Source organism: Podarcis melisellensis (genome assembly GCF_964234715.1).
Source record: "Podarcis melisellensis genome assembly, chromosome: 11".
Taxonomy (NCBI): domain Eukaryota; kingdom Metazoa; phylum Chordata; class Lepidosauria; order Squamata; family Lacertidae; genus Podarcis; species Podarcis melisellensis.
The window spans coordinates 13376397-13403544 of NC_138543.1; the positions used below are offsets into that span (position 1 = coordinate 13376397).

A 27148-nucleotide genomic window follows, 5' to 3' on the forward strand; every position below is an offset into this window, starting at 1 on the left:
TGCCTTATTTACAACTCTAATACAATGCAAACCATTGCACTTCGGCTTCATACAGTTGACAGCAATCCAGCATTTTTCAGAAGGGGGGAAATTGCAGGATTGAAAACTCATGCATATTGAAGTGATATTTTAAAAGGTGCTGTGGTATTTGTCCTCAGAGCCAAGACCAAGGGAAACTGAATTTAATCGTTCATTAAATCAGTACTAGGTAATTCACAGTTTATAGTTTTATTATTTTTTTTAAAAAAGCCTTGTGAATTTTCATTGGTCTCTCAGTAGATACGCCAAGAGCAAGAACACTATGTATTTTTGGCAGTTGCTATTAAAAGATAAAACTGCTCAAATTTGATTGAAAAATAAGCAAACACATAGATTGTTCTAACCAATCATTTAATGAGTGCATCAAAAAAAAATGATGCTATTAGCTAGTCTTTTCCAATGACTGAATCACTCTCTGCTCCTTTCCTAGACAACACTGGTGATTTTATATGGATAGATATAGACTGTGCCATATAGAGAACTATAATATGCAAACAATCAAGCAAGACCAAAGTCAGAAAACATAAAAAGGTGCATTGTGGGTCAGATCCATGGGAATATTAATAATAATAATGCACGTGGTTTTGGCCAGCTAGAAGAGCAAACTGTACACCATGAAATTGAAGTTCTAATTAACATGATTAGAGGAGCCCAATAAGATTCACTGATAAGGATGGCACACTTTTAATAACTTAGAATCCAGCATTTTAAATTAGATTTTATGACACTTCCATTTTTACTTCAAAACTTAGACTTTGGCTGAAATGTGACACACCTCCTTAATAGGGGAAATTCTTCAGAGAGAGAGTTTGATAACGTTTTGTACTTGATCTTTGGGGGTGAAAATATAGATTTATGAGGTAAAATTCTGAAAGAGGATGGTCTAATGGGCAGATATGGTATCTTTAAAGTCTGGGGATCAGGTTTATAAGCATATGCAACAGTGGCTGTCCTCGTTGCCCCAGTACAAAGCTAAAAACAATGGCTGGGGTTAATACAAGTTGACTGAAGAATGTGCACGATGGCCTGTTATTGTGCACATTCACCAGAAAGGAAGAATAATGAGCATGTATAAGAAGCAAAAATAGGGAATTGGGCACATCCACACGCATAACTTCCAATTAATATTGAAAGACGGGAGAGTTTCACACCTCAGTAAGTAAAGGTATACATTGCCCAAGAAAATAATAGACTGAAAGATCAAGCAATGTATGAAATGCCCCACATGAAATGCCCAACATTTTAAGCCTGGCTAATATGGGAAATCAAAATTTATGCTGTTCTTTTGTGCACATTCTCCAGTCCAATGATTCAGCACAATGGTTGGTTTTATGCACATTCTTCAAGGCAAATCACATTAACCACAAGTGAGTGTGTGTGTTTGTGTGTGTAGCAAGCACATATCGACATATCAGCCTTTTTTTCTTTTTTGCCTCCACGGGGCTATTACATTATACACCGTTTTTAAGAAGATGAGGTGATGACAGAATAGTAGACGTTAAATGCAGTAACAAAGCCACAGGCTAAAATATCTTAATCTTATTTTCGATTAGTCCACTGCAAGCTCCTGCACAGAGCTCTTCTCCTATAGCACATATTTCAGCAAACTGACAGGTGTCAGTACAAAAAACCCACGCAAGAAACCCAGATATAAAAGATACTTATGGAAATTCAGGCCTTGACATATGAAAAATATGGAACATAATGAACTTATATGCTGAAGCTTCCTTGGGATATTTTCTCTTCTTATTGCCACAAAGTATCTTTCAAATTAAGGTATCATGCCCAAACTTCTTTTGCAAACAAGAGTTAGGCTAGGGGTGAGGAACCTCCAGCCCAAGGGCCAAATTTGGCTCCCCAGGCCTCCCCATTGTGCCCATGAGTTGTTTTGGGGGAGCCATGACCACCTCTGGGCCACGGAAAAGTGGGGCTTGGCTCAAAGGAGTTGCGTAGGGACGGCAAAACCTCTTGCACACAGCTTCCCAAAGGGCCAACAATCAGCTAGTTGTTAGGCATCTGGGAAACACTGGGCAAAAAGGCTGAGAAAGTCAACCCACATTATATATTCTATATAGGGTTGAGGAAAAGAGTGTATGTTGCTGGGATCCTTCAAAATTAAGCATGGAGAACCTGTGGCCCTCTGGGATGTTGCTGGACTAGAACTCCCACCATTCCTGGCCATTGGTCAAGATGGCTGGGACTGCAACCTCTGGAGAGCCACAGGTTTGGATTTTATATCCTGCTTTATCACTACCCGGAGTCTCAAAGCGGCTAACATTCTCCTTTCCCTTCCTCCCCCACAACAAACACTCTGTGAGGTGAGTGGGGCTGAGAGACTTCAAAGAAGTGTGACTGCCCCAAGGTCACCCAGCAGCTGCAGGTGGAGGAGCGGAGATGCGAACCCGGTTCACCAAATTACGAGTCTACCACTCTTAACCACTACACCAACCCCCTGCCGGACTTAAGACTTTACTATGAAGCAGCAGCTTTTTGCTGGCTGAAACAGTGGCTACTTCTTGAGAATACAGACATCTTAGATTTAGAAGGGTATGATAACAACTTCGGCTGGCATGCATATTTATGGTATGACAAGGTAAAGGTGCATAGAGGTTTTAAAAATCACATCGTTAGGAAAGCACTGTTCAACGTATGGAACCGCTATAAAGACCTACTGGAGAATAAAACCCCCAGGTGGTTGTCACCCCTGGAAGCCAAGGCAGTAAAAAAACTTAACATGGATTCAGATTGGCCAAAATATGGTGAAATTATAGAATATGATGGCGAAAAGATTAAATTACAGAGTATGGAGAAATTAAAACCCAAAGTTCGAGACTGGTTACATTACCAGCAGATCAATGAAACGTTTAAGCAAGACAGGAAAGTAGGATTTCAGAAGGAGAGGTCAAAGTTAGAAACAGAATTATTGGAGCCCAATACTAAGAATTTGTCTAGAATGTATAGTTTGCTGCTGAAATGGAATACACAGGATGAAACAGTAAAATCAGCAATGATTAAATGGGCACAAGACATTGGTCACGATATCATGTTTGCAGACTGGGAATGGTTATGGACCACAGGTATTAAATTCACGGCGTGTAGTGCCTTAAAGGAAAACATAATGAAAATGATCTATAGGTGGTACATGACCCCAACCAGACTAGCAAGGATATATCATTTGCCCAATAATAATTGCTGGAAATGCAATGAATGTGAAGGAACTTTTTATCACCTTTGGTGGACCTGCCCGAAGATTAAGGCCTACTGGGAGATGATCTATAATGAAATTAAGAAAATTCTTAAGCGGACATTTGTTAAGAAACCGGAGGCTTTTCTCTTGGGCATGGTCGGCCAAACGGTACCAAGGGAAGATAGAACATTCTTCATGTATGCAACTACGGCGGCAAGAATTCTACTGGCAAAGTATTGGAAGACTCAAGAAATACCTACTCTGGAAGAATGGCAAACCAAGGTGACAGAATTTATGGGACTGGCAGAGATGACCGGCAGAATCCGTGACCAGAGGAGAGAGACGGTGGAAGAGGACTGGAGAAAGTTTAAAATATATCTTAAGAACAACTGTAAAATTTCGGAATGTTAAAATGTCAAAGGGTATGAAATACAGAATTATAGCTGTTAAATTTGAAATATGAGAAAATTTAAGGAAAAATAGCTTCGAATTTGAATGAAGGATTGTTAAAAAATGATATTTTAAAACTAAGGATGCAGTGAAGGGGAGGTTTGGGGAAGTCACATTATGTGTTAGTTTGTCTTGTTTAGTTGTTTTTGTCTTGTGTGTTTTGTTATGTTTGTGAAAATTAATAAAAAATATTTTTTTAAAAAAACAGAATCCTCTATCACTTTCCCAGCAAATACTTCTCAATGCTCAAAGACACAAGCGACAAAAATAATAGTCTATGGGGCTTCAGTTACGCTGTTAAGTATAGATAGAGATTAAAGAGCTAAAAACAAAAAGGGCACAACGTGCCTGCAAAGGAATGAAGAGGGCTTAAAAGCAATTTGATAAGTTGTGTGTCCATGTTTCTCAATTTGATCCTTTCACATGGTTTTGTATGTTCTGTGATATTTTGTGTCATTTTTACAGATGACAGTTTAGTAACTCTTTATTGTAACTGACTACTGTAAACAGTTCAATTACTTTTTGCTGATAGTTGATTTTACTGTTTACTATTATATTCTAATGGATTTGATATAAGTTGTTTATTTTAAAGTTACTGCGACTTTTTTTGCATTGGATCAGAATGTTGTTATGTGTTTGACCTTGGCTGTTTATTTTGTTGTTTCTTCAGCTTGCAAACTGCCTCGTGTCTACAAATTAAAAGTGAAATGAAATGAAATTTAAGCCTGCAATCTTATTTACCCTTTCTTGGAAGTAAGCTTCCGTGAACACAGATGGACCAGCTCGTTTAATAAAATATTTCCAAACTCACCTTTTGAATTAAAGGCAGCTGCTTACTACCAGGTGTAAATATGCAGAGGAAGGAGTTATGAATTCATTTCACAATTCATTCCCTGAATATAAATATGGAAGAGCACCACCTGCTGTAGACACTGAGAAGATTTTAGAACAAGTCTTTCTCAACCATCTGTTCACACAGATACTAAAAATTAAATTGAAATGTCATTTGGAGGGGGTACAGAGTTAGGGAGGGTTCTTTGTAAGCCCCTTCAGTGATTGGCTGGCTGCGCAGTTCCCCTGCATAGAGAATCTTAGCTGGCTTGTTCTCACAGCCAATCATGAGAGAGCAAGCCTCTCCTGCCAGTTTTGTCACCTCTGCCTCTCACCTAATGTCACAGATGATGTCACCTATGGGGACACAGGCTGGACCTGATTAGGCCCATGGGCTGAAGGTTCCCTAGGAAAGAAATCTCAATATGCCAGGAAAGAAGTCACACTGCAGTTAATAATGACCAAAAAAAACTTTATTCTCCCCAATTCATGACTTTTGCTTTGGTGTGTCGCTAAAAGGCACGTTGTCCAGCAGCAGTTCTTTTCTTGGTACAAGCACTAGAAGAGAAAAGGGTTAGCTGTAAGGGTTCATATGTTCTTTACAAAATTCAAACTGTTTGTCGAACTACAGCAACTTTCCTTTTCTTAATGGCATTTTGCAGAGTGGATATATACCTAGAAGCATTAGAAGCATCCGTACGTTTGTGCCACAGCAATAATTAGTAAGGACTTGACCAACTTCTTACTCTGGTAGCGTGCCAATTAACTGTGCCCAAAGAAAAACAAATTTTAGCGTTACTGAACAAGTGCCTTGCATTTAAATCAGGCATAGGCAAACTCCGGCCCTCCAGATGTTGGGGATGACAATTCCCATCATCCCTAGCAAACAAGACCAGCGGTCAGGGATGATAGGAATTGTAGTCCCAAACATCTGGAGGGCCGGAATATGCCTATGCCTTATTTAAATCAAGTGCTCTATTATATAGGGAAGTTTGCTGCCAACTTATCTGCAGTTTTATTAAAGGTGGAAGGGTAGGAGGAGGGCAAGAGAGAAAGGCAGCCAGTTTACTTTGCTTGACTGCGTTGTCCTTTATCTGCCCTTGTCTCTACTGTAGTTCTGACCATCTGGCGCCTTAAGCACCCGCTCAAGAGCTGGTCTCTAGGCTATTTAACCTAATCTGACAAAGGCTGCTACCCTAATATACTGTACATCTCTTTTGTACCAGCATTTAGTCTAAGGGTAGCATGCACAAATCAAAAGGCCCAGATATCCCTGTTAGGACCAAGGGAATAGGGAAGGGGCTACAGTTCAGTAGCAAAGTCCACCACTGGCACACACAAGATCCCAGCTTTGTTTTTTGGAATCACCAGCAAAAGGAAAGGGTCTGTTATCAGGTGATGGGAGAAGCCTGCCGGAAACCCTGGTGAGCTGCTGTCTGTCAGTCCACTGATCCACCTCCATCAGTATTGTCTACTCTAGGGGTTGCCAACTTTTTTGAACCTGTGGGCACACTTGCAAACTGAAGAAACTGTTCTAGATGCCCAGTGGCGTAGCGTGGGTTGTCAGCACCCGGGGCAAGGCAAGTAATTTGCGCCCCCTAACCTGTGGATTTGCGCCCCCTAACCCTAACCCCCAGATGTTGCGCCCGGTGCGGCCGGCCTCCCCTGCACCCCCCACGCTACGCCACTGTAGATGCCCACACACCCTGCAACCAAGCACACAACATAGTCTATTACGTTAACTGCAGTACAGTATAGTGCTTCTTTCAAACCTAATTTCAACATAGGGAGGGGATCTGAGTGCCAGGAAAGGCCTATGTGGGTGCATGTGGTCCTATGTGGTCCATGCCGATAGCTCCTGGAGTTAAAAAAGGTAAAAGATCCCTGGACAGTTAAGTCCAGTCAAAGGCAACTATGGGGTTGCAGTGCTTTCAGGCCGAGGGAGCCAGCGTTTGTCCACAGACAGCTTTCTGGGTCATGTGTCTAGCATGACTATACCACTTCTGGTGCAACGGGACACCATGATGGAAACCAGAGCGCACAGACACATGGTTTACCTTCCCACCACAGCAGTACCTATTTATCTACTTGCGTTGGTATGCTTTCAAACTGCTAGGTTGGCAGGAGCAGAGACCGAGCAAAGGGAGCTCACCCCATTGCAGGGATTCAAACCCCCCAACCTTCTGATCGATGAGCCCAAGAGGCTCCATGGTTTAGACCACAGCGCCACCTGCATCCTAATAGCTCCTGGAGCAGACACTATGAGGCTACGTGGACGTGACTCTGCAGAAGACAGTTTCCGAAATTTTGTGGGCCATGACAGACAGACATCCATAGCTAGACTGGTCACGATGGATTCCCGCTTTTGTAGGAACGCAAGAGCCCTTTCTGAAGTCCAGCTTACATGGAGGAGAGAACATGTTCAGAAAGGAAACTGCATGCAGCCAAATGGTGAATCAGATGGATTTCAGGATACTTAATCATTTCAGCATGGGAGGGGTATTGTAATCCAGCACCACCACTGTATATTCGGTCGCCCAAACAGGGCCATCGGCAAGAACACTTTTAAAGGTATAGATGTCACGATACGAGAAGGAAGATTTGCTATGGTTGTGGGCCTAGAGGTGCAGCATTGCTTTTTCAAACAACAAACAAATGTATCCCATATGTGGCTATGCTCTGATATTAAAGATTCCGGTTCTATATGGAAGACTCTTTGCGTTCTTGCAGCGTGGCATGACCTGTTTGCCAAGCTGAGTTGCAGCCTCCCTGCATCTTCAGTCCAGGTTTTTGTCTTGCTTATTAAAGGGATGTGGGGGAAGCCCAAGATGGACAAGAGGAATAATGGGTCATAGCGAGCCTTATATGGGAGTAGGCAGTTGGGAGGGGGTGTAGAAATGAAGCGAACGTCGCCGGTTGCCAAGGAGATGGGAGAGAAGGCAGGGAAGAGGGAAAAGTGTCAGAGCAGGGAGCTATGAAAGGCGGGTGGGAAGCAATGAGAGGTTTGGAGAAATGGGAACTATTACGCGAGTGATTTTTTGCTTACTCTTGTTATACAGGGCTCTTTTCTTCACCCCCTTGCTGATCCAAAATACTCTGATCCCATTTTCAGCTAAGGAAATCCTATTCCTGTTTTTGAGAAAAGGTCAGTTTGCATACTGTTTTTTAAAATTTTTTAGGGCGTTTGTTGATCTGAATCCCACTCTCTCTTCCAGGATCTCAGAACACTGTTTTATCCTTGCCACTGCCCAGTGAGGTAAACTCAGGTTATGCTCAGCGGCAGAGGCTTCTAAAACCTTTCAGGGAGTTTCAGGACTGAACAGAGACCCGGACTTAGGTTCCTCCGTACAGTGGTACCTTGGTTCTCAATCTTAATCCGTTCCAGAAGTCCGTTCCAAAAACAAAGCGTTCCAAAACCAAGGCACGCTTTCCCATAGAAAGTAATGCAAAATGGATTAATCCGTTCCAGATTTTTAAAAACAACCCCTAAAGCAGGAATTTAACATGAATTTTACTATCTAACGAGACCATAGAGCCATAAAATGAAAGCAATAAATAATGTACTGCAGTCACACAATCAATCAATCAGTAGCTGAGCTGGGTTCCACACAGTCACAAAAACAAAACAAAAAGAGCCGCAAAAACAAAAACACAAAATAGCAAAAACAGACAGCAAAACAGCAGAAAGACAGACCTTAGCATAACACTCAAAATGGAAGCGTAACACTCAAAAAAGAAGTGTGGCACTCAAAATGGTAGTGTGGCACTCAAATTGGAAGCTTAACACTCAAAATGGAGCACGTTAGGTTTCCAAAAAAAGTTTGCAACTGGAACACTTACTTCTGGGTTTGCCATGTTTGGGTTCCAAGTTGTTTGAGTACCAAGGCATTTGAGAACCAAGGTACCACTGTATTTACGGTATGTCCAATATACTAAATGGCTGCTGAATGACATATCCATTTAGTTGATATTGTGAAGAACTGGGCAAGTAGGGCCACTTAGGTAAAGGTAAAGGCACCCCTGCCCGTACGGGCCAGTCTTGACAGACTCTGGGGTTGTGCGCCCATCTCACTTAAGAGGCCAGGGGCCAGCGCTGTCCGGAGACACTTCCGGGTCACATGGCCAGCGTGACATCGCTGCGCTGGCGAGCCAGAGCCGCACACGGAAACGCCGTTTACCTTCCCGCTGGTAAGCGGTCCCTATTTATCTACTTGCACCCGGAGGTGCTTTCGAACTGCTAGGTTGGCAGGCGCTGGGACCGAGCAGCGGGAGCGCACCCCGCCGCAGGGATTCGAACCGCCGACCTTTTGATCGGCAAGTCCTAGGCGCTGAGGCTTTAACCCACAGCGCCACCTGCGTCCCAGGGCCACTTAGAAAGCCACAATAAAAAAACCAAGAGACAAAAAGCTCGCTAGCAGAGTGAGTACCGTGAGTGTTAATTTATTTCATACATTTATATCCATGACAAAATTCAAGACTGGATGAGCAGTCTCCCATCCCCAACACAGATCAGCCTCAGTCCACTGAGCTTCTGTGAGGCTGCCATGCTGCCACAATTGCACAGCGTACATGTCCCTACACATATGTGCAATCTATTTCTCGGTGGTCAGGGAATAAACCCTTTTGAAACATAAATGGCTTAGGGGTGAGGAATTTAGCTTAAAAGTGCCTGGTGGGAAACTCTTCTTCACTATCATTCTGGTTCTAAGAGGATAGGGATGATGGTCAAAGCAGAGAGGGGCTTGAAACTAGCACATTTCCCCAAATACAGAAATGCATGACTAATTTTGAGCTAATCTGGATAGCAGCATGCCCTAGGGCAACACAAATTGATAATGTATAATTTCTCTTTCTCTCTCCCAAACCAGAGCACTGCAGTCTAAACCACTGAGCCTCTTGGGCTTCCTGATCAGAAAGTAGGCGGTTCGAATCCCTGCAACGGGGTGAGCTCCCGTCGCTCTGTCCCACCTCCTGCCAACCTAGCAGTTCGAAAGCACACCAGTGCAAGTAGATAAATAGGCACCACTGCAGCGGGAAGGTAAACAATGTTTCCTTGCACCCTGGTTTACGTCATGGTGTCCCATTGCTCCAAAAGCGGTTTAGTCATGCTGTCCACATGACCCAGAAAGCTGTCTGTGGACAAATGCCGACTCCCTCGGCCTGAAGCGAGATGAGTGCCGCAACCTCATAGTTGCCTTTGACTGGACTTAACCATCCAGGGGTCCTTTCCCTTTTATCTTTATACTGGTGCGACAATGAGCTGACTTGCATCTACTCAGTAAGACTTGCAATTACAAAGTGGGAATTTGAAGCACGATGAGAGGCTCAGTTTTGCTCTCTTGGCCTCTATTAGTTTGAAACACTATTACCTGCCGGTGCAAAGGTGTTGTTGAAAGTCTGCAGGTAAAGAACTACAAACCAAATTTGTTTCGATTTGGCTTTAAGTTGATAGGGCTGTTTCCTTGTAAACATGATAATTTCTGTTTTAAAATGCAATGTGTATTTATATATCTTACGTTCCCTGTAAAGCTGAGGCTGGAAATCTACAGCAAATACATGCATTCTTCTTTCATATACCAGTTTTTTATATGTCTTTCAAATGAATGCAACATATTGGGTAACATCCTATGATGTCCACCCACTTGTGCAATCGGAACACCAGGTTTTCTTCATCCCTGAGTGCCCTGCACACTCCTCAGATCTGTTCCAGAGGGTCTCCCAATCCTCTAGAGCAGATTTTGGAGTAAAATAGGGCAAGGAGGACAAACCTTGTTGTGTGAGTGAACACCTGTTTGAGCTACCAAGGATCTGATCCACTGTTAGATTAAGATATTAGTGGGGAAAGTATAACAGCTGTCAATATCAAGAAAAGCAGCAATGCCCTAACCCAGAAAACAAAATAGATAAATTGAAAAATACATATATACAGTGGTACCTTGGTTCTCAAATGCCTTGGTACTCAAACAACTTGGAACCCAAACACTGCCAACCCAGAAATAAGTGTTCCAGTTTGTGAACGTTTTTGAGAAGTCGAAAGTGCTCCGTTTTGAGTCCCACACTTTTGTTTTGAGTATTACGCTGAGATCTGTCTGTTTTTGCTATTTATTTTGAGATCTGTTTTTGTTTTTGCGGCTCATTGTTTTTGTTTTTGTGACTGTGTGGAACCCAGTTCAGCTACCGATTGATTGATTGTGTGGTTGCAGTACATTATTTATTGCTTTCATTTTATGGATCAATGGTCTCATTAGATAATAAAATTGTTGTTTTAGGGTTGTTTTTCATAGAATCATAGAGTTGGAAGAGACCACAAGGGCCATTGAGTCCAACCCCCTGCCAAGCAGGAAACACCATCAGAGCACTCCTGACATATGGTTGTCAAGCCTCTGCTTAAAGACCTCCAAAGAAGGAGACTCCACCACACTCCTTGGCAGCAAATCCCACTGTCGAACAGCTCTTACTGTCAGGAAGTTCTTCCTAATGTTTAGGTGGAATCTTCTTTCTTGTAGTTTGGAACCACTGCTCCGTGTCCGCTTCTCTGGAGCAGCAGAAAACAACCTTTCTCCCTCCTCTATGTGACATCTTTTTATATATTTGAATATGGCTATCATATCACCCCTTAACCTCCTCTTCTCCAGGCTAAACATTCCCAGCTCCCTTAGCCGTTCCTCATAAGGCATCGTTTCCAGGCCTTTGACCATTTTGGTTGCCCTCCTCTGGACACGTTCCAGTTTGTCAGTGTCCTTCTTGAACTGTGGTGCCCAGAACTGGACACAGTACTCCAGGTGAGGTCTGACCAGAGCAGAATACAGTGGCACTATTACTTCCCTCGATCTAGATGCTATACTCCTATTGATGCAGCCCAGAATTGCATTGGCTTTTTTAGCTGCTGCGTCACACTGTTGGCTCATGTCAGGTTTGTGGTCAACCAAGACTCCTAGATCCTTTTCACATGTACTGCTCTCAAGCCAGGTGTCACCCATCTTGTATTTGTGCCTCTCATTTTTTTTGCCCAAGTGCAAAAAAAAGTCTGGAATGGATAATTCCATTTTGCATTACTTTCTATGGGAAAGTGCGCCTTGATTTTAGAACGCTTTGGTTTTGGAATGGATTTCCAAAACGGATTAAGTTTGAGAACCAAGGTACCACTGTACAAACTACGTAAAGAAGAGCAATTACAGACAGAACCAAGAAAACCCAAGCACTCTTCCTGTGGAAGTAGAAGATAGTTTCAAAGTTATTTAGGTAGTTCTCTCAAGATCTACTGCTTCTTTTAAACGTTATTCAGAAACTCACTAAATTTCATAACCAGCATTGTTTCTCTGAGCAATGAATGGTACCGCATGCTCATTCCAAAGAAACCTGGCACAAATGCTGAATATAATCTTATAACGGAAGTAAACAACAGTTAAACCTGAAACCTGGTTTCATCATTTGTAAGGTTAGCAAAATTCTGAATGCATTTAATGCTATGTATCCTTAAGGAAGCAGCAGTGTTCGGTGTTAAAGCAGACATGAAGCATTTACAACTTTCCAACTTCAAAGATTATTTACTTACATACTTGGTTGGAATCCACATGAACACCTTGAAGGACAGATGTTCTGAGTATAAATTCTACATCTGAACCTATTTTCACAAGCTGTTCATAGAAAGGGAGGGGAAAAAGAGAATTATTTGAACACCTCAGCATTCTTTTTGGAAGACATCACCTATGCTTGTTGAGAACAAAGTACCAAATCACTTACAATTCTACAGCACCTTTCATCTCTTAAACTTTCAAAAGAGGACTAACGAAAGGACTGTTGTTAGATTTCAAATGTCAATAAAAGGAATACTGATTTTCCAGAATTGGCAACAGACTTTCAGGCAGCTCCATATTTGGGAACAATAAATCATAACATCCATTTCAGATTAGACAAAAAGGCCCACTTCCAATTAATGCCCTTCATAATCTGCTAGGATTTCCACATTTTTTAAAAAAATAGCAGCTCTCTGTAACAGTCATGCAATATATAATACACTGAGAGGCATTTTTTAGAAGAGTGCACATAACTTAAATTTTATCAAGTTATCCATGTACAGGAACTTGTAAAGCAGTACAGTGGTACAGTTGCGGACGGGATCCATTCCGGAGGTCTGGTTGGATCCCGAGGTTTCCGTAACCTGAGGACCGCTTCTGCGCATGCACGCACGGCGAAACCCGGTAAAATACTTCTGGGCTTGCCGCGCGCACATTCCGAAGTTTATGTAACGAGAGGGTTACAAAAACGGAGGTACAACTTACTAATAAATAATGCAGTGAATGGGAAAACTTTCCTGAAAGGGAACCACAAAGACTTATTCACTCGCCCTCTGCAGGTGGCAAAACAGAACACCTATGGCTATGGTTAATGTTTCAATATAATTCAGGTCATAATTGAAGTAGTAAGTTATTTAGAAATGTGTTTCGTGACCCAAAGGAGAGTTTGTAAGTGATTTAGCTTTGTTTTTTGGTTCAGCTGTCCCTTGTTCCCGTAGCAAGGAGCAAGACACACAGGCATCAACAGTGGCGGGGGGGGGGGAAAGGAAGGGTTCCAACATACAGTGGTGCCTCGCAAGACGGAATTAATTCGTTCCGCAAGTTTTTTCGTCTTGCGAGTTTTTCGTCTTGCGAAGCACGGTTTCCCATAGGAATGCAATGAAAATCAATCAATGCGTTCCTATCGAAACCGCCTTCAGACCAGGTCCGGGGACAGTCTGTCCCCCGACCTCTTCTGAAGGCTGGGGGGGGGACAAGGGCTTTTCTTCCCACCCCCAGCATTTTAAAAAACCCCGGGACAGCAGAGGACTTCTCTTCTCTTCTGAAGGCCAGCGGGAGGCGACAGTCTTTGCTCCCCCCCGCCTGCCTTCAAAAGCCGCCCGGGATAGCGGGAAGCGCTTCCCTGCTATCCCGGACCGCTTTTAAAATGCTGGCGGTGGGGAGCAAAGCCTTTCGGCCCCCGCCGGCCTTCCTGGACCTCTTCTGAAGGCCGGAGGGGGGGGGGAAGGCTTTGCTCCCCACCACCAGCATTTAAAAGAGGTCCCCGGAGATTTCCCTATGGGAAAGCAAGCCCATAGGGAAATTCGTCTTGCAAAGCAACTCGCAAACGGAAAACCCTTTCGTCTTGCGGGTTTTCCGTCTTGCGAGGCATTTGTCTTGCGGGGCACCACTGTACTAGTGTATCCCCTAGTGGTGTCAAAAATAAAGTTTTATGAAGTCGCTGAGAATTATCTGCTAAAAATCCCCCAAATTATAATTTGTGCATTAAAGAGCTTGGAAATGGAGAGGTGGTACCTGTGACAGTTAAGGATTTCTATTACAGTACCTCAGCTATTTTTTCAGAAGAAGTCTCATCTTTATTATTTTTGAATTCTTCATTTATCTTAAGTCTTGCAGCTGGATAAAGGGGGAAAAAGGGAAATGTTAATTTCGCTACATTTTGTCCTTTACGGATTCTACTTTTATATGCTAACAATATGCAAACCTGTAATATACCATTGCAGTTGCAGACTTGATTCCACAAAAACCTTATGCAAAAATCCATAATTCTGTTACCAGAGTCATATTTGCATGCAGTAGGACTGGGGTAAAAATCTAGTTCATTTCCCCGACAGGCTAATGATAATACAGGATACCATGATGTGTTTCAAGAAACTCAAATGCTGCTCTTCAGTGTACAGGTTTAAGTCTAGCTACAAATCCCACTACATGACGCAATTCACACAACTATAACCAACCAGATTTAATCACTCTTTATAGAATGCACCGGTTTAAGAAGAATATGCTATTTTGGTTCTATCTCGCATCATTTTAAATGTGTAATAAAATTGCTAGTGACAAGAACTGTGTATTAATTGTCAGTCAGACATCATCATGCAAATATACAGCAGTATGCCAATGTACCACTATCTCTTATGGTATTGTCATCAGCTGGAAAAAAAGAATGTTTTGCAATAATACTGCAAGATGCTTTTGGTAGGCAAGGCTTCAGAAGAAGACAGTTCTGCATATATGGAAGAGTCACTCACATTGCTTCATTACATACCAGTATAAGCTATATTATATGGACGTGGGTGGCGCTGTGGGTTAAACCACAGAGCCTAGGACTTGCCGATCAGAAGGTTGGCGGTTCGAATCCCCATAACGGGGTGAGCTCCCGTTGCTCGGTCCCTGCTCCTGCCAACCTAGCAGTTTGAAAGCACGTCAAAGTGCAAGTAGATAAATAGGTATCACTCCTGCAGGAAGGTAAACGGTGTTTCCGTGCGCTGCTCTGGTTCACCAGAAGCGGCTTAGTCATGCTGGCCACATGACCCGGAAGCTGTACACCGGCTCCCTCAGCCAATAAAGCGAGATGAGCACAGCAACCCCAGAGTTGGTCACGACTGGACCTAATAGTCAGGGGTCCCTTTACCTTTACCTTTACCTTCGTATAAGCTATATTAAAATCATGCTATAGTAATAACTTGACCATCAGTTATTCTAGTTCAGTGTTTTCTTCATTAACTGGAAGGGGCTCCCTAGGGTTTCAGAAGGGACATTTCCAGTCCTACCAGGATATGTTAGGGATTGAACTTGAACCCTTCTGCATGCAAAGCAGACATTCTACCCCTGAGCTCTAGCCCAGTGTAAGAAAGTTTGAGTTCATCAGCCAGGTAAATAGTTTGGTGTATGTATAGCTGGCCTAAGTTATTCCATTAATACTGTAGCAACTTACATTCCCGTGTATTTAAATGTATTTCATTCAAATAAGCTTCCCTCCTGTTATTCACACCATGTATCAGCTACATGGAAGTCGAAAGGGAAGGAATACTGCAGCTAACCTCAAGCTGCATCAGACAGTTTGTGACAGAAGAAATTGCCTTAACACCAGTCTTGTATTTCTACTTGCCAATGGCGACAATAAATTGCATGTTGACGAGTGGGTTGTTGAGGAAATTGACACAGCACTCAGTCTCTACCCTGAATCCAGCATGGAAGCAGGCAGAGGGCCTTCTCGGTAGTGGCACTCGACCTGTGGAACGCCCTCCCATCAGATGTCAAGGAAATAAGCAACTATCTGACTTGAATACATCTGAAGGCAGCCCTGTTTAGGGAAGTTTTTAAAGATTGATGTATTTATTGTGTTTTTAATATTATATTGGAAGCCGCCCAGAGTGTATATAATAAATAAATTATTATTATTATTACTATTATTAATCAAGAAAGGTGCCCGAGAATGGAAGCCCCCTCCTCCAGCCTCTAAGAAGCTATTATAAATTTTGACAGGCCAATGACACTTGCAGGGTTATTTACAAATCTATTAGTCTGGCAAACACCCCAAGAAAGCAAACTTCTAGAGACTAGTCATGTAGTAAACCCTGCAAAAGCATATACCACAATGAAGTCAATAAGGTGCCCAAAGACAGCTCTTAGTGCCAAGACAACAAAGATTTTATTTACCTTCTAGGGCTCTAGTATCATTTTTGAAAACGTGTTGTCTCGTTCTGTGCAAAGTTTTGAAAAGCTTCAAGACCTGAAAATGCAACAAAATATTGTGGGTTTTTTGTTTGCTTTTGCATTGTCATCAGCAGGAGACTATTCACTTTACATTGCTAAATAAGTACCATATACCTTTGTCAAGTATGGGGACATGTGTGTGTGTGTGTGTGTCTGTGTGTTTGCAGGAGGTAGGTAGCTAAAGAAGAAAAATAACAACTTCCACTTTTTCAAACATGCAAACTCAGTGATGGTGCTGTTTCTTGCCGCTCTTCCTCACAGTAACAACATGGATACCTAACAATGCAGTACAATATGCGCTACTTGGTTGATAAATGCCCACAGGCAGCACGATAGTGTGTACTTCTCCACTTCTGCACAGTAAAAATGCATTTCCATCTAAAAGGCCATCAGCAGAAAGTATGTTTCAGAGCACAATTCAAAGTGTTGGTGCTGACCTTTAAAGCCCTAAACGGCCTTGGTCCTGTATACCTGAAGGAGCGTCTCCACCCCCATAATTCAGCCCAGACACTGAGGTCCAGTACCAAGGGCCTTCTGGCGGTTCCCTCACTGCGAGAAGTGAGTTTACAGGGAACCAGGCTGAGGGCCTTCTCGGTAGTGGCACCTGCCCTGTGGAACGCCCTCCCAGGAGATGTCAAGGCAATAAACAACTATTTTACTTTTAAAAGACAACTGAAGACGGCCCTTTTTAGGGAAGTTTTTAATGTCTGATGCTGTGTTGTTTTTAATATTCAGTTGGAAGCTGCCCAGAGTAGCTGGGGAAACCCAGCCAGAAGGGTGAGGTATAAATAACAAATTATTATTAGTAGTATTATAAAAAAAAACCCCACACAAATGAAGAGCCCTTTTGGATCAGATCAAGGGCCTAACCAGGGCCTAGCACTCTGTTCTGATGACAGCGAACCAGACACCTGCAGGAAGCCCGCAAGCAAAAAAGCTGAGTGCAGTATTGCTCTTCCCATCCATGATTCTCACTGGTAGGGTTGCCACCTTTATTTTGGCAAAATACAGGACAGGATGGGGCGGGGTGGTTGGGGGCGATTTCCACCCCCCTCCCAAAATCTGGTGCTGAACTAACTTCAAAGCAATCCATTACAATCTATTGCAGAGTAACCCTCCAGAACTTGTCACACATCCATGTACATGCACACACATACCCACAAAATTGTAAATCTGTCTGTGCTTGGCTACTCAGAGCTTAAATACATGACCTTTCACACACCCTTTCAAACACATGTGTTTGGAGGGATCCCTAACTTGGCAGAGAGATAGAGAGATAGAGAGATAGAGAGAGAGAGAGAGAGAGAGAGAGGGAGGGAGAAGATCTGAAATAGGACAGCCTGTATCAATACAGGATGTAACATTTTACATTGAAATACTGGACAATCCTGTATTATACAGGACAGGTAGCAACCCTAGTTACAGTGGTATCTTGGGGTAAGTGCTTAATTTGTTCCGAAGGTCCGTTCTTAACTTGAAACTTTTCTTAACCGGAAGCACCAGTTTAGCTAATGGGGCCTCCTGCTGCCGCCGCACCGCAGGAGCACGATTTCTGTTCTCATCCTGAAGCAAAGTTCTTAACACGAGGTAATATTTCTGGGTTAGCGGAGTCTGTAACCTGAAACGTATGTACTGTAACCTGAAGCGTATGTAACCCGAGGTACCACTGTACTTGGTTGACACATGCTTACAGATGGCAGGATGTTATGTATGTCTCCACTTTTTCCACCTTAAAATTGCTTTCCCATCTAAAAGAGGACATTGTTATCAATATCTGGCAGCAAACACAAACGACAACCCCCCCCCCCCCAAAGGATATGAAGATCGCTTCTGGATGAGATCTAGGTCCTAACTAGCCCAGCACTCTGTTCCGACGGTGGCCAACCAGGCAAAATGCTGAGTGCAGCAAAAACACTCTTCCTGTCTGAGATTCCCAGCAACTGACATCCCTGGCCATGGGGTGAGGTGCCCCCCCACCCCATCAAGCAAATCAAATACAAATTCTTAACTAACGGTAGAAATTGTGGAAATATTTTGACAGATTTTCCTGAGCCTTGGAGTCAAAAGAAAGTATTATATATATATATACTTTTCAAGTTTATACATTTCACTAATTTTGCAATCATTCTGACATTTCAAAGCTTGAATTCCGTCCCCCTCTTTCTGCGATTCCTTAAATTTGGTTTTAATATCTTCTGCATATCCAAATTAACTTTATTTACTCGTTCATTCATCTTCTTTAAATATATACGCTCAGTGGCGTAGCGTGGGGGGTGCAGGGGGGGCTGGCCGCAACATCTGGGGGTTAGGGTTAGGGGGCGCAAATTCACGGATTGGGGGGGGGAATTACTTGCCTTGCCCCGGGTGCTGACAACCCATGCTACACCACTGTATACGCTTATGAAGCTGTGGGTTATTGCAATGATAAAAAGAAAGTTTTACGAAAGCGATCCATGCGGGATGCACATTCGCAACCCAAAGCACTGTGTCTGTGCATGGGCGGGTCGCGATTTAGTGCTTCTGCGCATGCGTGAGCACCGAAACCTGGAAGTAACCGCGCAACCTGAAGCGTCTGTAACCCGAGGTACGACTGTAATTAAAAACCACCGGTTGTTGAGACATTTCATTCCGAATCTGCTGGAGATGGGCAGATGAGGTGGGGGTCCCCAACATAAATCCTGGCTACGCCCATGTCCACCGCTAGGGATGCCAACTTGAAAAAAATGGGTTGTTTATTTTTTTTTGGGGGGGGGAGGTAAGCCCCGCCCCACATAATCATATGACATGACACAACACAACAGTTGGGAATTCCCGTCAACTTTTTTGGGGGGGTAGCCCCCTCAAATATATATATATATATATTTATATGTATATGTATGTATATGTATGTATGTATGTAGAGACATCACCTTGCCAACAAAGGTCTGTTTAGTAAAAGCTATGACTTTCCCAGTAGTGATGTATGGAAGTGAGAGCTGGACCATAAAGAAGGCTGATCGCCAAAGAATTGATGCTTTTGAATTATGGTGCTGGAGGAGACTCTTGAGAGTCCCATGGACTGCAAGAAGATCAAACCTCTCCATTCTGAAGGAAATCAGCCCTGAGTGCTCACTGGAAGGACAGATCGTGAAGATGAGGCTCCAATACTTTGGCCACCTCATGAGAAGAGAAGACTCCCTGGAAAAGACCCTGATGTTGGGAAAGATGAAGGGCACAAGGAGAAGGGGACGACAGAAGATGAGGTGGTTGGGCAGTGTTCTCAAAGCTACCAGCATGAGTTTGACCAAACTGCGGGAGGCAGTGAAAGACAGAAGTGCCTGGCGTGCTCTGGTCCATGGGGTCACGAAGAGTCGGACACGACTAAAAGACTAAACAACAACAACTATACACACACACACACATCTATCTATCTATCTATCTATCTATCTATCTATCTATCTATCTATCTATCTATCTATCTATGGGGTGGAGAGACCTTTGCCCCCAGCTCCCCAATGGGACCCCCACTCCCAAGCCCAGCTCTGCAAGGCTCTCAAACCAGCCCCCCACCTCACTCTGCGCAATGCAATTGGGTGAGTGGGGTACCAAGTTGGGGAGGTCTTGTGACAGGTCACGTGATCGCAGAGGGGGCATATTTACCTCCCGGCTTCTCATCGTAAGAGCAGCAGCAGCAGCAAACAGGCGCAGCAGCCGACGCTTTAAAGGCAGAGACGAAGCCACGCCCACTCACGCACGCTGCCGCTTCCCCGCGAGCCAATAGGAAGCGCCTCCCCTTGAGGACGGCCCCTACCCTCCGATCCTCTTCCAAGCGGCGGCGCGGGAGCCATAGAGCTAGAATTTAGACTGACCGGCGCTGCCTCGAATTGCGGGATCCCTAAAGGGTGGGGTTGGTTTGATATATATTTTTTTAAACCGCGTTTGGTTGATGTACTGTACAAGGTAGAAGTTGTTGCCAGCGGACTTGTGGTGCTTAGGAGGATCAGACCTCCTGAAACAGCAGCATGGCTCTAGGTCCTGCTTTCCAGAGGGCATTGGCCCTCTGTTTTAAGGCGACATCTATTTGCAGAGCTTCCCGACAGTAGCCTAAGTTAAAGAACCGTCAGAGGGAAGAGCAGGGGCCTCGGAGTTGCCGGTCAGCACCGGGACAGCAGCCGGAGAGAGAGTCACACAGTCACCGAAAGGAGATGGATTGCATTTAAAAATAATAATTATTTCTACACTTACATACGTGCTAGCATATGCAGAATTTACTGTCTTCCTTTTTTGCGATGCTCACCCCAAGGGAGACGCAGCCTGCAACCAAAGATAAGCCGGTCTTTAGCTAACTGCTTCTGGCTTGTGCACACATTATTGGCTTTAAAATGCAGCCAGGAGGAGCTCGTTCCTTTTCCTCAACTTGCCTTGAAGATGATTTGAATGAAGCAGAAAACAGTGGGGTCCCTTTTCCATAGATAAGCATTACTCCCTATTGGAGGAATAGCCAGGCCCCTTTCCCCAGTCCCAAAATCAGAATCGGGGGTAGATGTTTCATGGGGAGCACGGCGTAGGTCCCCATTTGCCTCCCATAAGCCGTCGTCTCCGTTTCGACTAAGGCGCCTTTGCAAAGTGGCAACATCGATTTAGAAACAGTCCTATTTGGAAAACGAAGGGTTAAAGTCATAGAGCTGGGCGCTAGAAGGGGGGAGAACGAACCACGGAGAAGAAAAGGGCTAGAGCGATCAATCAGGACCTCGGTGCCCTTATCGGCTCGTTGCTGCTTTATCCCCGCCCCTTTCCCGCGAGCACGCGTCCTGATTGACGCGTAGTTAGAAAACGGCGCGGAAGGCGGGGAGAAAGGTAACGGGCGGGAGGGACAGCCAATAAGGCCCCGGCGTGACTCTTAGCGAGTGGTCGGCTAGCCTCGTGAAGGACTATCATTGGTTGGATGGAACCGGAGGGGGTGGGGCCGAGGTGCGAGCGAGCGAGAGGGTCGCGTGAGGCGGCGGTTCGCGATGGCTGACGAGATCAGCAAAGCGCAGGTGGCGCAGCCGGGAGGGGACACCATCTTCGGGAAGATCATCCGCAAAGAGATCCCGGCGAAGATCATCTTCGAGGACGAGAAGGTGAGGAGGAGGGCGGCGGGCTGAGCGGAGACCCCGGCGGGGCCTGGCAGCACCGCGAACGGCCAGCGGCTGAGGGAGACCAAAGGCCCGCCCTCGAAGCGGGGGGACGGCGGCTCCGACCGCAGGGGTCGAAACTCAGCTATATAAGCTGGGCGCCAAAAGGCTCCTTCAACCAAGGTCTCAGGTTTAATGGAATGGTTGTAGCAGAAAAATGAGATGGTACAGTGGTACCTCAGGTTACATACACTTCAGGTTACAGACTCCACTAACCCAGAAATATTACCTCGGGTTAAGAACTTTGCTTCAGGATGAGAACAGAAATTGTGCTCCGGCGGTGCAGCAGCAGCAGGAGGCCCAATTAGCTAAAGTGGTGCTTCAGGTTAAGAACAGTTTCATGTCAGGAACGGACCTCCGGAACAAATTAAGTACTTAACCCGAGGTACCGCTGTATTAAAATGTGCAATTAAGAAAGTTTTCCTGTTTTTTCCCCCAGCCTTAAAATAATAGAAAGGAACGCAATACATTTTTAAAAAACTAGGCTTGTTCACTATTAAAGGTAAAGGGACCCTTGACCATTAGGTCCAGTCGTGGCCGACTCTGGGGTTGTGGTGCTCATCTCGCTTTATTGGCTGAGGGAGCCGGCGTTTGTCCGCAGACAGCTTCCGGGTCATGTGGCCAGCATGACTAAGCCACTTCTGGCGAACCAGAGCAGTGCACGGAAACGCCGTTTACCTCCCCGCTGGAGGGATTCGAACCGCTGACCTTTGATCAGCAAGTCCTAGGCTCTGTGGTTTAAACCCACAGCGCCACCCATGTTCATTTATGTTTTTATATATGCTGGGAAGGGACACGGGTGGCGCTGTGGGTTAAACCACAGAGTCTAGGACTTGCTGTTCAGAGGGTCGGCGGTTCGAATCCCCGTGACAGGGTGAGCTCCCATTGTTCGGTCCCTGCTCCTGCCAACCGAAAGCACATCAAGCACAAGTAGATAAATAGGTACTGTTCTGGCGGGAAGGTAAATGGCGTTTCCGTGCGCTGCTCTGGTTCGCCAGAAGCGGCTCAGTCATGCTGGCCACATGACCCGGTAGCTGTCTGCGGACATACGCCAGCTCCCTCGGCCTATAGAGCGAGATGAGCGCGCAACCCCAGAGTTGGTCACGAGTGAACCTAATGGTCAGTGGTCCCTTTACCTTTACCTTTATTTATATCCCGCCCATCTGGCAGGTCCAACAAAATATTAAAATACACTAATTCATCAAACATCGAAAGCTTCCCTAAACAGGGCTGCCTTCAGATGTCTTCTAAAAAGTCTGGTAGTTGTTCTCTTTGACATCTGGTAGGAGGGTGTTCCACAGGGCGGGCACCACTACTGAGAAGGCCCTCTGCCTGGTTCCCTGTAACTTGGCTTCTCACAGTGAGGGAACCACTATGTGGTAATTTATGGACCTAATAGTTATCTAAAGCTATTTGCACATAACAAAATAGAAGGCCACACAACACAAAACACTGTTACTTTATGTAGGTTTTATTTCTTTTTTATCATATTTTTAAATGTACATCCAGGGTTTTTTCTTTTAATTTTTGGGGGGGTCCCAAGAGAGTGGGGCCCTAAGCTATAGCTTGTTTAGCTTATATCTGGCACTGAATAAACCACAGCAACAATAATAATTGCATGCCAGAAAAGAGGAGAGTTAAATGAAACTCACTTTCATCTGCTGAAATGTGAGAACTAATCTCTGCAACCTGAGTTGTGAATCTTAAAATTGATGCAGTTGACCCAGAGTGGCTGGAGCAGCCCAGTCGGATGAGCGATGTACAAATGAACAACAACAATAATAATTGCATGCAGGAAGAGAGGAGAGTTAAATAAAACTCACTTTCAACAACAACAGCAATAATAATTGCAAGCCAGAAAAGGAGTGTTACATAAAATTATCTTTCATCTGCTGAGATGGGACAATTCATCTCTGCAATCTGAGTCATGTTACAATTGGTGCAGTTGATTAATAGCGAGATGGTATTAAAATGTGTATTATGTGGCTCAGAATGGTAGACTGCATGATGTTTTACTACCTTTGTGCAAAGTTAACATGGGATGGGAGATGAATACGTTGATATTAAAATCTCCCTGGCAATGGCGTGAAAGGTTTGAACAACGCCAACATTCCAGCAAGAATAATAAAATAGGGAAACGGCTACTACACATTTCTTCAGTGCTTAGGTTAACATTTTGAAGCATATTCTCCTCTATGAATCTTTTGCATCATAAACTAACAGCAAATAATGTGATGCTTGAAAAAGGAAAATAAGTGTTGATGTAACTGTTTTTGAATCCACAGTATCTTAAATTATTAGTTTGACTAGGAGGACACATGGCTGTTACATAACTACCCTGAAATCTGAAAACGCAACTAGATGAGTCTGAAAAAATCTGCCCCGGAAATGTGTGTCAGCCTTGGGCAGATAGTGCCCAGCCCTCGCTGATACTCACCACGAAGTTGTTACAGTAAGTGCCACACTTTTAGCAATTGGAAAAAGTGCCAGTTCTGAGCACCCTTGGGTACCCCCAGAAAAAGCACTGAGAGTTAGGATCTCCATCCTTGCCAGCTGTAATAGTAATAAATAATGGCGTGAAACTAGAAGCCAGAGCTACATTTAGCCTACAGTATTTCTGGAGATCAACTGCTTATGTCATCATTTAAGATGCCAAGTCTGTTCTGCCTTGCAAAGAGACTCCAGTCCCATATACAGTGGTACCTTGGTTTACAACCATAATCTGTTCCGGAGGTCCGTTTGTAAACCAAAACAAGTTGTAACCCAAGGTGCACTTTTGCCAATGGGGCCTCCCAAAAAAAAAAAATTGTTCGTAATCCCAAAAAATGGGTTGCAATCCAAAAAAAATAAATAAAAAAATTGCAAACTGGGACATGCACTTCCAGGTTTGACGTGTTTGTAATCCAAAACGTATGCAAACCAAGACGTAGGCAAACCAAGGTACCAATGTAATGAGCTCTAGAGACTCTGTAAAATTGTGTTCTAGTAAAAAAGTAGTTTCTAGTTATGGGAAGAATTAAAATTGCTTGAAAAAAAATTCTTGCATGTGTCTTATCCTTGGCTTTTAAAAGAATGGTGTCTAAAATAATTGATTCTCTCTCTTTCTCTTCCCTTTCCCCTGCAGTGCCTTGCATTCCATGATGTTTCCCCACAAGCTCCAACCCATTTCCTAGTAGTTCCCAAGAAGCCTATTGCTCAGATATCTCAAGCGCAAGATTCTGACGAAGCTGTAAGTATTGCACAAAGGCTTTTAAGTGGTGTTCTGCTTTTTGACTTTTCAGTAAAGCTAAGAATAAATGCTGCTCTTATCTCGGTTCATATTACAAGCTTTCCAAACAAATCCTAAAACCATTCTGTTGCATGCCTCAAACCTTTTTTGCTCTTGTGTTGCGTATAAGAACCACAACAGAGGTTGCGTCTTCCTGGTGTTCTGTGGAGTATAGTTTGCTCTATATATTTATTTGCTTGCATTTCTATCCTGCAATGCTTCCATTGAAGAAATTAGGTAGTGATGTTACCATCAGAATTACCATATATGTTTGCTCATGGGACAACTTTATTGCATCAGAAATTATCCTTGGATGTACCTGAAATTAGGAATAGATAGATACAGAACCTGTGCCCCTTGAGGTGCTGGACTTAACACATCCCATCATTCCTGACAATTGTCCATGCTGAAAGAAGTTCCCTGTCTCTGCCTTGAACCCATTCGGAGGAAGTGTAGTGTAGTGCTTGGGGGTGTCTGGGTTCAAATCTTCATTCAGACATGAAGCTCACTAGGCCAGTCGCCAATTCTCGGCCTAACCTACTTCACAGCCTGTTGTGAGGATATTATGGTGGAAGAAGGCACATATATGCCATCTTGAGCCCCATGAAGGAAAGGTGGATTATAAATGCAAAAAATAAATGCAAGAAATAAAATCTTACTGTCTGCTTTGAGTTATATAATTATGAATTTTTAAAAAATCAGATTTTGTCCTCATGGTCAATCTTAAAAGTGTACAATCCATTTATATTGGGTAAGCTTGCATCACCACTTTAATAAACAAAAGTCAGAAGACATGAAATGTCAATTGCTCTAATATGAGGCACTATAATGTAAATAGTTTCCCCATTTTCCAAGTATAGTTGGTTGGCACTATACAACTATTCAGTGCATTCCGGGAAAGAGAGTTAAATAAAACTCACTTTCATATGCTGAAATGTGAGAACTCATCTCTGCATCCCAAGTCATGAATTGACGCAGTTGTGAAATTGATTTGAAATGGTTAATAGAAAACAAAATGGTTTTAAAATGTGTATTATGTGGCTCAGAATGGTGGAATGCACAATGTTTTATTGCCCTTTTGCAAAGTTAACATGGGATGGGAAATGAATAGGTTGATATTAAAATCTCCCTGGCAATGACATGGAAGGTTTGGACAACTAATGCCAATGTTGCAGCAACAATAATAAAATAGGGAAATGGGTACTACGCATTTCTTCAGTGCTTAACTAGATAAGTCTCTGAAATATTTGCTCCTGAAATGTGTATTTATTTATTGATTGATTTATGTATACACAAAGTCTTGGCTCAAGTTCTTTTTTCACTATTTTGAACAACAAATGAGCCCCAGGAGTGGTTCAGGAACTTCTCAAGAAGGGTGTGGAAAAACACAAAACATTAGGGGCTGCTAGATCAACCTGTTTGTGAACTTTAAAGATTATGTTTCTAGCTAGAGGCAAGATCTGTGAGTCCCACTTTAGGCAGCGCTTGAGAAGGAGTGAATTGACGTCCATCTGAGGGATGTTGAATATCTGAAACTCCTGGTGGCAGTGTATGTGTGCACTTTTCCAACTGAACTCTTACTTTTAGCTGCTCCATAAAATCTGAATGTTTGCATTATTGGTGTGTTTTTCTTTTCCTTTCCCCAGCTTCTCGGACACTTAATGATTGTGGGCAAGAAATGTGCAGCTGAATTAGGCTTGACGAGGGGATACCGAATGGTGGTGAACGAAGGGCCGGATGGCGGTCAGTCTGTCTACCATGTGCATCTCCATGTCCTCGGTGGCCGTCAGATGGGTTGGCCTCCAGGTTAAGAAGGTGAGAAGAAAGGATCTTGCCCCCCAACTATCTCTTGAACACCCTCAACAAATATTCTCAAAATCCAACTGTGATCAATACCTTCAGCCACTTAACCTTTCCTGTGAAGTACAGTAGAAGTTTGCGCAATCATTGTTCAATAAAGTTGCAAGCATGTCGGCTCATCTTTTTTGTGTTCTTCTTCCACATTGTCTTTTTTAATTCCCCCCCCCCCAAACAACCAAAACACAAACATTGAAAACAAACAGTGAAACCCCAGGCGGCTGATACATTGGGTATACATAACCAATAGTAACATATTCAGATCAACCATATGTACAATTCTATATACCTTAACACTCCTCCCTCCACAAGGTTCATTTAACTTTTAACATTTTAATTGCCCCAAATTGTTCAAACCTGCCCAAATAATTCAATATCTTCTCAAACCAATCCTCCTCCTCACTGATCTTAAACCCTTTCATTTTATATATCTTCACAGTTAGATATTCTAAGATTATAATATTTTTCAAATTTCCCCTCCATTGGTTCATCCCTAGCTCTTCTGCATTTTTCCAATTACTCTCTATAACCTGTCTGGCTGCAATTACCATCAATTTTACCCATTTATTGTATTTTTTGCTCTATAGGACGCACCTTGTTTTAGAGGGGGGAGAACCAGAAAAAAAAATTCTCCCCCTCTCTGCCCAGCGCCCCTTCAGCAAAGCGGCAGGAGGCGCTGCGCAGAGAGGGGAAGAATTTTCCCCCTCTTGTTTTCCCCCTCTAAAACAAGGTGCTGTTTAAGGTGCGTTCAGTTGCCTTCAGGCAGCTACCTTGGAAACCTGGAGAGCAAGAGGGGTCGGTGCGCACTGACCCCTCTCGCTCTCCAGGCTTCGGGTTCTTTTCGACC

The 27148-nt window shown here is 43.7% G+C and overlaps 2 protein-coding genes across 2 annotated transcripts; one reads left to right on the plus strand and one right to left on the minus strand.

Moving 5' to 3' along the window:
• Positions 1-4958: 4958 nt before the first annotated feature.
• Positions 4959-19797, minus strand: LYRM7 (LYR motif containing 7). The gene is made up of 5 exons (XM_081930835.1): positions 19660-19797; positions 15964-16036; positions 13850-13920; positions 12063-12144; positions 4959-5065 (listed from the first exon to the last, which is right to left on the minus strand). Exons 1-5 carry the CDS (start codon positions 19672-19674, stop codon positions 4995-4997), a joined length of 312 nt encoding a protein of 103 aa, XP_081786961.1. The 5' UTR covers positions 19675-19797; the 3' UTR covers positions 4959-4994.
• Positions 19798-20957: 1160 nt separating this feature from the next.
• HINT1 (histidine triad nucleotide binding protein 1) lies at positions 20958-26423 on the plus strand. Its single transcript, XM_081930834.1, has 3 exons — positions 20958-21122; positions 24301-24405; positions 26091-26423. Exons 1-3 carry the CDS (start codon positions 21012-21014, stop codon positions 26253-26255), a joined length of 381 nt encoding a protein of 126 aa, XP_081786960.1. The 5' UTR covers positions 20958-21011; the 3' UTR covers positions 26256-26423.
• The last annotated feature ends 725 nt before the right edge of the window (positions 26424-27148 follow it).